General features: G+C 36.2%; 1 protein-coding gene across 2 annotated transcripts in view; it reads left to right on the top strand.

Moving 5' to 3' along the window:
• LOC150100304 (F-box/WD repeat-containing protein 8-like) overlaps positions 1 to 13,222 on the top strand; it is a 223,815-nt gene that overhangs the window by 62,711 nt on the left and 147,882 nt on the right. For both annotated transcript variants that reach the window (XR_016549296.1, XM_090403239.1), the window contains exons 4-5: positions 294 to 382; positions 6,014 to 6,177. Coding sequence is in view for 1 of the 2 variants with exons in the window: in XM_090403239.1 (XP_090259365.1) it covers positions 294 to 382; positions 6,014 to 6,177 (253 nt within the window). In the remaining variant the exon portion in view is untranslated. The remainder of the gene's footprint in view (positions 1 to 293; positions 383 to 6,013; positions 6,178 to 13,222) is intronic.

Genomic DNA, 13,222 nt, shown 5'->3' on the forward strand with positions numbered 1-13,222 from the left:
TGTTATAGTCAACAATTTGCTATTGCGAATTTACTTTAAGATAGCATTGTGCTTATGAGGATTTGGTCAGGATTTATCTGTTTGTTGCACTGAATAGGTTTGCTATAGTGAGAATCAACTGTAAGTTAGTCCTATTTTCAAAATCCTGTCATAAAAATGTAATGCTTGTTCACCTTGAGAAATACAATATAATTTCTATTTCCCATGTGTTATTGAACTAGTGGGATTATACTGTATTATTGTTTGCCGATGCTCTACTGTAAAGTTATCATTTTATTTTATTTTATTTTTAGAATCGAATTGGAAAATTATATGAATTGGAAGATGCAAGAGCAGGCGTTTTGTCAGCTGTTCATTCCTGTCATGGATATGTTGTTGCAGGGTATTGTGTTATCTTTTAACATTTGTATTCATTGATGTGACTTACAATATATAACTTAACTAAAAACAAACTTATAATATATGGAAGCTAAATAAACTAAGTAGACCATTTCTTACTCTAAAATAACTTCTTAATGTAAAGATTAATTGATTTTGCCTGTAGAATTGAATTTCCCTAGTTGATTGAGGTTGTAAACAATGGCTTCCTGCCTTCCCAATTCAACTTGACAGGCTGTGAGTTCGAATCTCAAGTGAGTCATGGATGTTGGTAAAACTTGCTCTGGAGCTTTTACAGGAAGCCTAGAAGCTTCGAATACATGGCACCATTTTTTTTTACCTTATACACTGCACTAATGTGCTATAAGTTCTTGTACCCCTTGTGTGGGATATAAAAAATATTTTTTCTTTTCTCTGTGTTATTGTAATCACTTAATCAAAAAAAACACGTACTAACCACAGTGATAACTTTTAATATGTAAATATTTCATCCCAAGTATCTTGGGACATCATCAGTACAGTAATTCAAACAATACTAGGAATAACATACAGTTAGGGCGCATGATTACAATGGAATCTCAATATGCATGCAGTAACGTGTTATAGAAGTAAATTAAAAATATAACTGAACCAAAAAAAAAAATTAACATATATAAAGATTATTTTACATAATTTTGTATGATAATTTCCCATACTTTAGGAATAGTAAGAATGTTGTTGCGGTTTAAATTTGGTCTGTGTAGTAGGGCTTCAGCACTTTCTTTATATAAATGTTCATGTTTATATAAAGATCTATGTAAAAGTTTTGACTTTTCCCAATGGATCCTATGGTTTGGATTTTCAACTCCATGTTGAGAGAGACCAGATTTCTGCGGTTTAAAAAGACGAATTTGGTCTTGATGTTCCGAGATGCGTTTCTGAACAGATCTACCTGTCTGTCCAAAGTAAGACAATTTGCAGGAGCATGGGACCTCATAAACCCCAGATAACATCAGAGGTGAGAGTTTGTCCTTAGGAGAAGGTAAGAAGTTATAGATTTGGTTGATTTTGTAAATAGTGGCAAAATTGTATTTCTTCATAATTTTTGAAAGACGTTCGGAGATACCTTTCACGTAAGGTATGGGAATCCTATGGACTTCTTGTTTAGGTTGATGTGTGGAGATGTGACTGATGATTTTTTGAGTTGTTTTGAGATTATATCCATTTAGTATGGCTGTATTTTTGATTATTTCTAGTTCTTGGTTTAGAGATTCTGCTCCTCTGAAGAATCTCTACACGTATGAGACCCAAGTCATTTTCATACCATGTTATGGTGTGATGTAAACAACTGGTGCTTTTCCAGTCAATTTTATGTAAAATGTTCAGGGACATAGAATTGACTGGAAAAACACCAGTTGTTTACATCACACCAAAACATGATATGAATGCAAATTTAAGGAAGCCTGTGAGATCCTTATCAATCACCCCCATCTGAACAATAATGATCATGTTGGAGGCTTAATGGATTTTTTACAACACTCAAAAAGAATTAAAATAGACTTTAATACTTCCTATATTTCGTCCTAGTCACTAGGACATCTACGGGGATTACAAAAAAATTAATGTAACATATGCACAAATAACAAACAATACTAAGCCCAACCACGTAGGTGACACTAAAGTCCTATCTAGGTAGAGCGCCCTCTAAGGGCAGTAGTAGGTGGCCTGGAATGTAAGGTGGGAACTCTGGTGATGAGTGTTTCCCAAATCTTCGGAAGCTTAATGCACCCATATTTATTGAGATTTGGTTGGTTTTTGAGAGCTGCTGCTGCTTCTAAGAAAAGTCTCTCTTTCTTGAATTTGCTGTGGTGGAGCATGGTGGTTTTCTTCCATGATACTCTGTGGGTGGTGTCCAAAACATGGTCAGCCAAGCCTGAATGGCCATAGTTGTGTTTGAAGATGTAAGACTTGTGTTCCTCTAGACGGATGGATGCTGATCTGCCTGTCTGTCCAAAGTACGCCAGCTTACAGGAACAGGGTACTTTGTAAACTCCAGGCAGAGAGAGAGAGAGAGGAGGGAGCTGATCTTTCGTAGAACGGATAAGGGTAGCCAGTTTGCGGTGGGGCTTATATGCTGTGTGTAGATTGTATTGTTTTAGTATCTTGGCTATTTTTTCAGATGTGCCACGGATGTAGGGTATGGTGATGGCATTTTTAAAATCTTGTTGACGAGAAGGAAGGGGAATGAGGGAGGAGTTGATTATTTTTTTGATACTGTGATTGCTGTAGCCATTGGAGAGGAAAGTGCTGTGTATGTGGTTAAGCTCATTAGTGAGGGCGGTTCCACTGGAACAAAGATTGTGGGCTCTCTTGGTAAGAGTTTTAATTATGCCATATTGTTGAGAGGGGTGGTGGTGGGAGAGTTTGTGAATGTATCTGCCTGTGTGTGTACGGTGAAGGTAAGTGTATCATTAGGCAGGCGTATGACTAAGGTGTCTAGGAAGGGTAAACAATTGTTCTTTTCCTTTTCCATAGTGAACTGGATTCTTGGATGTAGACTATTGAGATGACTGAGGAAGGAGTCTAACGTGTCTGGGCCATGAGGCCAAATAGAGAACACATCATCTACATATCTTAGCCAGATAGAAGGTTTGAGTGGGGCTGAGTCTATGGCTCGTTTTTCGAAATCTTCCATATAGAAATTGGCAAGGGGGGTGAGAGGGGGGAACCCATGGCAGTTCCCTCTATCTGCTTGTAGATTTTGTTGTTCCATGAGAAATATCCAGAGTTAATGGCAAAGGAAAAGTGATCTAAGATGTCAGAGGGAAAAACCTTTTCTAAGAGAGATAAGGTGTCAATTAAGGGAATATTGGTAAACAAAGAGGAGATATCAAAGCTTACCAATATGTCTGTCTTCTTCAAGGTTAAATTTTCTGTGAGGGCTTTAAAGTGGGTCGAGTTTTTTATATAGGAAGGGGACCTTCCGGTGAGGGGGATCAGAGAGTTGGCCAGCTGTTTAGATAGTCTATAGCAAGGTGCATTGGTAGCATCTACTATAGGCCTGAGTGGGGAATTGGGTTTGTGGATTTTTGCTAAACCGTATATTCGGGGGGGACGGGAGCGGAAAGGTTTAAGTTTTTTCGTGACATCTGGGGGCCAGGAAGATACTTTTTTGAGTAAAATTTTAAGTTTCTTAACTTGTGTTTTTGTGGGGTCATGTTCTAGTGGGATGTAGGTAGCGCGATCGCAGAGGATAATGTTCATTTTACGCTTATATTCACTGGTATTAAGAATGACTGTGGCATTACCCTTATCCGCTCTGGTGATGACGATACTTTTTTCTTTACGTAGTTTCAGGAGAGCCGTGCGTTGGGCATATGATAAATTACTTTTTGGCGGAGAAGAATGCGCGAGGATGTTGGCTACGTCAAGTCTGATGTTGTTAGCTATCTCCGACGGTAAGCGACCGATTCCACGTTCGATGTTCACCATTACGTCAGGCACCGGCACTTCCTTCGGAGCGACGGCAAAATTATGGCCGAGGCAAAGGGCGCTGACGGCATCGTTTTGGAAGAGAGGTTTATTACTGTCTGGAGAGGTTGAATTTGTGGTTGTGGTTTGTTTTTCACAAGGTTGCTAAATTTCTTGATGTGTTTATTTTTTATTTTTTGGAATTCTCTCTGTGCGGAAGTTTCCGAAATGCCAGAAAGAATCGACCAAAGTTCAGAGTTAAGAACGGTGGAGAGCTCTGAATGTAAGGAGCCAATGGCGGCGTTCGTCACTGCGAGGGTAGCACGTGTAGAGGCGATTTGCTTGCGGAGTAATGCCTGGCTGGCGCGGTTATATATACGAAGTGCTTTTTTAGAATGGAAATTGATCTTCATTTTAACGCAGTTTGGTATCACTCTTGTGTCCCGACATCGTTTTAAAAAGGCCAGCCTATTTAGTTGCCTAGATAGTCGTAGTTTTGACTTACCGTATTGCTTGGATTTGCGTGCTAGTTCTTCTCCATGGATGATTAGAATACGTGTGTAGAGGCTTAAGTGCTGTGAGGACATCATGTTGGAGGCTTAATGGATTTTTTACAACACTGAAAAAGAATTAAAATAGACTTTAATACTTCCTATATTTCGTCCTAGTCACTAGGACATCTACGGGGATTACAAAAAAATTAATGTAACATATGCACAAATAACAAACAATACTAAGCCCAACCACGTGGGTGACACTAAAGTCCTATCTAGGTAGAGCGCCCTCTAAGGGCAGTAGTAGGTGGCCTGGAATGTAAGGTGGGAACTCTGGTGATGAGTGTTTCCCAAATCTTCGGAAGCTTAATGCACCCATATTTATTGAGATTTGGTTGGTTTTTGAGAGCTGCTGCTGCTTCTAAGAAAAGTCTCTCTTTCTTGAATTTGCTGTGGTGGAGCATGGTGGTTTTCTTCCATGATACTCTGTGGGTGGTGTCCAAAACATGGTCAGCCAAGCCTGAATGGCCATAGTTGTGTTTGAAGATGTGAGACTTGTGTTTCTCTAGACGGATGGCCTGCCTAATGATACACTTACCTTCACCATATACAGAAAACCCACACACACACACACAGGCAGATACATTCACAAACTCTCCCACCACCACCCCTCTCATATGGAAGGCGCATATTCTACCCACGGAACCTTTCTCTCTAAGAGTTAACTATAAGCAGGAATGTAGGTAATCCAGAATACTAAATCTAAAATAACAATTGTGAGGTTAAAAATAGAACATCATTGTTACTGAAAGAAGACTATCTATAAGAAAGAATGTTTTTCTCATGTTTTCTTAAATAGAATTTAGCTTTGATGTAACGCATATAAAGTAAATTAATTAAAGATAACTTTAATGAATCACTTCTATATTTCGACAATGTCACATTGTCATCTTCAGGAACATAAAGATATGGTATGTGCACTACAGGAACTAGTTTCTGAATAATTAATTAATTTGTATTTTTTTTTTCACTAGAGGTCATGCCAGTAGAATAACCGGTGATCAAATCATTGTTTCTTTAGCTTATTGTGTGAAATGTAACTCAGCTTATCCTTGTATATTTGTATATACTCCAGATGATGATCTTAATATGAAGATCAAAACATTGGGAAATTAAAAGAGTTATTTGTAACACGATTGTAAAGTCCATAATTTTTAAAATGAATGCTGATCACCATGCAACACTAAAAGAAAGGAAAATGACTTGTATCTCATATGTCTCTCCTTCATATGACCAACTCTGAGAAGAACATCCTTCATTTTGCATGCAGAAAGAAATAGGGGAAAAATACTCTGTATTTTAATCCAAACATGGTCTTTGACTGCTTCAAATCTTTAATATTATTACAGGCCATTTAGACTCCAAGCTCTAGGCATATGTGGGCATAACTTCTGAAATCTCTGTGTAGGATATTGAAAGAACAGTTCATATAATAGTTCAGTAGAAGAATAGTTTAAGAGTAGAAAAGCATTAAAGCCTTTTGACTCTTTATTTTGGTAATTGCATTATGAAGCATTTGTTTACTAGCAAAGTGTAAATTGGAGATTACTCATTTATGGGGTTTTGGTTCTGTTTTTTATTGACAGGAGCTCTTATTAATGATTTTATTTTTTATTTTATTCTCTTGTTAGGTATTCCAGTGGTCAAGTCAATTTGTGGAATATGAAAGATGGTACCACTGAACAACTACAGTGTGTACTATATCCTTTGCTCGAACAAGAAATGATGGGAGAGAAAAATATTGTTACAAAAATATCTATAAATCCAGATATCATAGGAGTTGGTTATAAGGATGGTATAAGTATTTTTTTAAAAATAAATTTATAAAAATTAATTTATGTTCATGAAAAGTACTTATAAAATATTTATTTATCCATTGTCAGTGTGATTGTTATGTTTTGTAGTTTATGGCTGCCATTTAGAAAGCAATTCATACAAAAAAGGAAAGCATGTTTGCTGCTACTTTTTTTGGTTGAGAAAAGTGCTTTGGTCCTACCCAATGCAAATTTATCATTTTTCTCTAACAGAAATGAGTAATATATGAATATCCACTAGGAATGAATTAAACAAAGGTTTTATGCCTCCAGTATTTTGCTTCAGTCATGGAGACATCAGGAATAAAATGTAATGATTGTAACATGCATTAAGATTAGATTGATAGCCTAAAGTCTTAAGAGGTGCATCCTCTTTGATTACTGGTAAGCAATCTGCAGTGTTGAACAGTACTAGTTTTTTTTCATATTTCCCAGAACTATGTTTATTGAAAGTTGGTTTTGTTTTTAAGGGATGCTTCTGGATTCATAAAAACTCTTATGTTTATACTCACTGTGATGAAGTACAGTAGTATTTTCCTATTTGATTCTGTCCATTTTTTTTTTTTTTATTACACAAGCCTCTCCATGGAGTTCAAACACTCATCATGGAAGGTCCTCACTAACCATTATTGATACCATGAATTTCAGAGCTCTCCTTAAAGTTGTTAGTCAACAAAGCATTCACCACTTCTGCAAACCTATTATATTCATTTATCACTCTTCAATATTTTGTTTTATATAACTTTCTGTAATTATTATTATTATTATTATTATTATTATTATTATTATTATTATGTGACACATCCAAGGAGTCCAAAGACTCATCGAGGGAATAATGTGTTCCTGTTCTCTCTCATTCAGTTATTGCATTGGAAAATTTCTTTAGCATCTACTCTATAAAACTCCTTTAGTAACTTATGTGTTTCTATTATATCTTCTGTTTGTTAGCTAAACTTTATAACCCACAAGCCATCAGTCTCATAGGGAGCACTCCATCGACCAGTCATCATTTTGTTGTGCACCTCTGAATCCTCTCTACCACTTCCATATCCTGAAGAAACCCAAACAAACATGTGTTTAATAGTTGCTTGTCAGTGTGTTTCTCAACATCTGAGCAATTCTTTGAGGTATCTTGCTCACTTTTTTGCAATATGTACCCCAAATTTCAACTTTGCCATGATCTTTAATCCATAGTCATTTCAGTGCAGTTCCATATAAGTCATATTTGCCTGTAGTTTTTTTTTTTCACACTTTGACACAAATTAGTAACTATTAATTTTTGCCCAAACTACATTTATTTAGAGCGTCCTGCAGACTTGCTACATTATATTTGTTAATTGCATCCAGTTCATCATCATCAGCAAACAGTTGGATAATTCCACTGAAATTATTCCCAATAATTTTAAGGTGATAGTAATTGAACAGCAGCGGGTCTAGTATAGAATCCTATGGCATTTTTTTGTTGAAAAATTAATTATCAAATAGATGATATGCATTTATATATATATATGTATACATATATTTATATATGCAAAAATATAGCAACAGAAATATAAAACTAAAAGAGTGCCATGTACATGTACCACACATCAAGAAACACTGACCTAGAAAAAAGAGGGGAGAAAGTTGGTTTTTAGGAGTGTGAATAATAGTATCCAGCATCGTGTAGGGTTTGAAAGTGGGACTGAGTTTCTATTTCTTTGTGTATATGTGTTCATGCACATGTTTATATTATTTCTCTGAAGATGCCTCTGTGACAGACAAATTTCTCGAGACATAGTTAAGTCTTTTGAATAAATCTGGTATTACCACATATAATGAAAAGCATGTTTTTTTGCACATTTCTAGTTTCCTATGCACTATGGCATTGACAATATTTGTTTAACAGATTGAAGAAGAAGAAAAAAAAAAAAATATATATATATATATATATAAAAAAACATAAACCAATGTTAATAGAATTGCTGTTAAATAAATTAAAAAAAAAATAAATAAATATATAAAAAATAAGTAAATGTTGTGCTGAAAAGTCACACTTATTCTTCATTGTAATGTTTGTTGGTGGTGTCTATCATAACCTGGTTTGGTGATTTCTGAGTCATTTTATAAAATTGGACCAAAGCTTGTTTAGGAAGAAGCCTTGATTTTTGCTACATTGAGCAGGACATACCTTTTCTGAAGCTTCTTTAAACTTACAAGTATATCTATTAAATACCTCTCTGAAGCTTCTATAAACTTATAATCTTTCTTTTAAGGTTACATGGTGGTCAGCATTCATAGTGAAGAATTTATGGAGACACAGCGCGCGTGTTAGAATAATCATTTTACTTAACATTAAAAAAGAAAATTAACATTAAGGAAAACTTGTAACTATGGCTATTAAACTCAGTAAACAGCATTTTTGTTAGTTCCCAGATCACTTGATTCTCATTTGTAGTGTGATACCTTAGACCTGATTTATATTGCTTCTCTTTCTCACTAACTTTACATGTTCTTTACTTGTGTAATTCTCCTGAATTCATGTCTGTCTGACATAATGCATGCCACACGAGCAAAATATTTTATATACACCCAGCCTCTTGAGAGGTAGATGAGGTTGCTTAAGGTGATCTCAGGATTGCAGAAATATCTTTTATACATATGAAAGGTATAAAAGTAACTTTGAAGTCTTCAAATAAAAATGACCATTTTAATATACTAGAAAAGTTCAATGTTGTGGTGAGTGTTGGAAACATGAACTCCACTTCATATTCATATCACGAAGAGTTCCATGCCATACGTAGAAGACTACAGCTCCCCCAACAAAAGAGGCTACAGTGGTAATCCACTCACAAGGTACCCTAAACAGAAACAAAGGGATGATTCTGTGTGACATTTGGAAGTCACTCAGAATATGATATCCTCAACAGCCTTCTGCAACACTACATCTTAAAAGCAGCTAACCTTTTCCTATTAGGCTTCTTTGGATTCTAGGTCTCATTATCCATAAGTTGTCGTTGGAAAAACAGCTACCAGAATCCTCAGCTTTGTTTCTATGAAGATAAATCCATCCTTCCAAATTTTAGACAAGTCTCCGACTGTTGTTTTAGTCATTCCTAATCTACTTCTGACATCTGCTGAAGAACAATTCCTCACATTAATATTGGATCCCAAGTACTTGAACTTGCTAACTTCCTCAATTCTTTCTCCATTAAGGGCAGCATTACTTGTTTCTCAGGCTCTTCACTTTCTGTATTTACTTTGAGAACCATAATCTTTGTCTTGCTAGAATTGAACTGAAGTCCTCTGTTCTTAGTGATCTCATTAACTTTTTCAAGGATTTGTCCTAGTTCTTTCTTCATTACAAATGAGCACTGCATCATCAGGGTATTTCAGATTACTGATCAATCTACCACCTCTCCTAATTCCTGAGCCCATCTGCATATATGAGGTTAATGAAATTCCAGAGATTAAATCAAAATGCTCCTTAAGAATGTTTTTAAGATGTTTTCAAGAGCTCTATAATTTGAACATTGTTTGAAAAGAACTGCTCCTTGGTTTGATGTAACTGACCTGTTTTCAAAAGCCTTGTTTGTTTTTTGATTACAGTGAAGAATTTCACACTTTCCTTGATTTTTACACAGAATTATTTTAAACATTGCAACAGCTCTTTTTACATATTTGATTTTTCAAATGAATCTCATCAAATCTTTTGAGAGCATTCCAGAATTACTCACTGCAGATATCAGTAACGTCCATGGGCAATCTCCTATCTCACCTGCTTTAGCTGATGAGATAGAACTGCCCATACCTCATAAGTACCATTTTTTTTCCTCAACCTCATATTTCGCATTGCTACATAGATATCTTATAGCAATTTGAAGATATCTTGAAGGACTAAGGACAGAGCTGTCCTTCTAAACCATATCTGTCCCAAGGATAAGGTGGTTAGCCCTATGCCTCCTAGTGTGTCCTATGTCTGTAGATGCATGTGTTGACTTGGCTGTTTGCCTGTTCTGGGGGACGAAAAACCCGAGTTTCTGAGTGAACCCCCCCCCCCCTTAACTCCATATGAGACTGGCTAACTCACCTTTTGTCAAAAGCGACCAGAATAAAGGCTCCTCACGTCACTGATGGGAATCAAACCCAGGTCTTTCCAACTAAAGGGCTTCATCTATATCAACTGAGCTACGGAAGTAGCTGGTAATGGTAAGAGACAGAAGTATTGCTATTATAGAGACATAAAATGAATTCCACATATTCCTGTATCAAGTTCATTATTGAACGTGACTCTAACAAGAGCTGTCCCTTTCTGGATACTTTCATAATCCACATTTCTACAGACAGTATTCAATTATTTTGGGTTTATCAAAAACTTTTTTTTTTTACAGACAGATACATCCCTCATTACTCATACCATGATGCATCACAGAAGTCAAGTGTTATCAAAACTCATATATGCCAAGCTTTCTGCATCTGTTTTTGTGATTTCTTCTGTTGGAGGAATTAAATAAAATAAAAAAATCACCATATCTGCTAATGCATATAACCAAGCTGCCATCCAGAAATTGGCAGCTTGGATGTATGCATTTCTTGGTTATATGCATTCACCACTAGATTACAGTCTGTAAAAGAGAGTTTCTATGTAAGTGTAATCTTAAGAGTTATCTGTGGCATAGTAAATTAATAATAGAATACGTATACCACCTTCAAACCAATCTGTCAAACATCTTTTCTACCATTCACCATGGATAAATGACCATCTCTTTTCTTGTGCAGTATCTATCAAGTAACCTGTTCAGCTTTAATAGTATATTCTCTTATTTACTTAGCTGTGATGACATGTCAATAAATAAACACTTGATCAGAAATAGTAGTTGAAATTTTTTTCCTCAGTAATCATATAAATTGTGATAGACAAGAATTTATATTCTTGTTTTAATCCTGTACCAAAGTATAAGCAAACAAAGTTTGTGTGTGAGTGTCTTCATGACTAGGTTGTTTTCAAAAGCACACTCCCTTTTGCATGTGCTGCTGTGCAATATGGGAGGAGGTTACTACTACTCAGACCTGTTTTGACCTTTATAGAATTTCTCCACTGGGGCTAGACCTAAAAAGGTGCTGTGGATAAATCAGTAGGCAACAGCAGCATATATTTTCCATATACAAGCAGAAAAAACAGTGTATCAACATATTTGTAAACTACTCTGGATCATACACAGTTGTAAAAATTGTTTTCACTTCACCAAGTGTAAGCCAACAATGTTTATGCATGAAGTATCTTTGTGACAATGCTACTTTGTGTGTGTGTGTGTGTGTGTGTGTGTGTGTGTGTGTGTGTGTGTGTGTGTGTGTGTGTATTATATATATATATACAGAGTCTGTCAAAAAAAATGTATACTTACTTCAGCAAAAGAAAAACGTGTATAAAAATTGTAATACTCAATTTATACAGACATCAAGGGATGAATGCAAGTTACCTTTGACGTCTACAATTCCATGAGGTACTCGAAGTGGTTACCATTAGCATCCAGATACTTATTATTATGGTGAACTACTGCTTGGGCAATGTTAGCCAAAGTGTCCAGTGGGATTTCTATGCATGCCGTTTCAATTTCTTTCTTAAGGGCCACCAGTGTAGCTGGTTTACTACAATACACTACATCCTTTATAGTTCCACATAGGTAGAAGTCCTAGGGTGTTAAATCAACAGAACATTGGCGTGGGGGGGGGGCCTCAACTGCAAATCTTCGTCCTATCCATTGTCCCTGCAAACTCTCATTAAGGTAAGCACTCACGTCTCAGCAGTAGTGTGATGGTGTGCCATCTTGTTGGATGGCACACCCATAAAGTGCATGAGTGGCAGGTAAAATGGATGCACGTAGCATGTCTGGGTACACTTGACCAGTAACTGTACCTTCAAAGATGAATGGTCCTATTAAACCCCCTAGATGACAATTCACACTAGACATTGAGCCCTGGTAAATTGACTGCTTTGTCCGCATGAACGTCCAGATTTTCTGGAGCCCAGTAAACACAAATATGCTGATTCACTGTTCCATTATGCTTAAATTGTGCTTCATCAGACCAAACTATCTTCTACACAAACTCCTCATCCTCATCTATGTGTTGAAACCACTCACAATACCTCATTATTCGATCAAGATCATCTTCGTTCATTGAATGTAATAATCTTGGAATGTAAACTTTCCATTTAGCTGCTTTAAGAATGTGGCATATGCTTGCACTGCTAACTCTCTCTCATGTGCACATTGTATGGTAGACTTCTGTGGTGAGTATGTAAACTGTTTCAACACCATAACCAAGGAAGCATGATGTTGCTGCGCGAGGCCACCCGGATCTTCCCTTTTGCACATCACACACACACACACACACGGTACCATGTGTCTCAAACTTATCACAAATACGTGCAGTTGTCAGGCATGTTGGAGGTTTTGTTGCACACTCATGCCTCCATTGTCGTTGAACTTCACCAATATTCTCAAATTTGAAATACCACTTTAAAATGGTCTTGCCTTCCTCGAATAACAATCGTGCCTCAGCCATTTTGTTTGACTGTCCTACCAGTTGTGTGTTGATGCTAGTATTCGTGTGAGCAATGACATCTTTTGAGAGAACATCATACTACACATTACTACCATCATTCGATCTAACTTAGAAAGAAAGTCCATAGATGACATCTGTTAAAGTGTGTATATATTTTTTTTGAAGGACTCTGTATATTGACTCTGTATTGTGTACACACACACACACAAAGTATGTTCTATGTACAGGTAGCCTAGTCATGAAGATACTTCATGTGCAAATTTTGTTTACTTACATTTGAATAAAGGATTAAATAAGAATGCAAGTTCATTCATGTCAATATACTCTGTGTACAAGTGTACTCTATATGCAAGTAGCCTATTTGTGAATATACTTCACAGATAAACTTGTTCACTTACACTTGAATAAAGGATTAAATAAGAATGCAAGTTCATGTCAATTTACTCTGTATACAAGTGTACTCTATATGCAAGTAACCTA

This window comes from Typopeltis vanoorti, chromosome 13 (genome assembly GCF_054136105.1).
Source record: "Typopeltis vanoorti isolate ZY-2024b chromosome 13, IOZ_Tvanoo_1.0, whole genome shotgun sequence".
In the NCBI taxonomy this organism is placed as follows: Eukaryota; Metazoa; Arthropoda; class Arachnida; order Uropygi; family Thelyphonidae; genus Typopeltis; species Typopeltis vanoorti.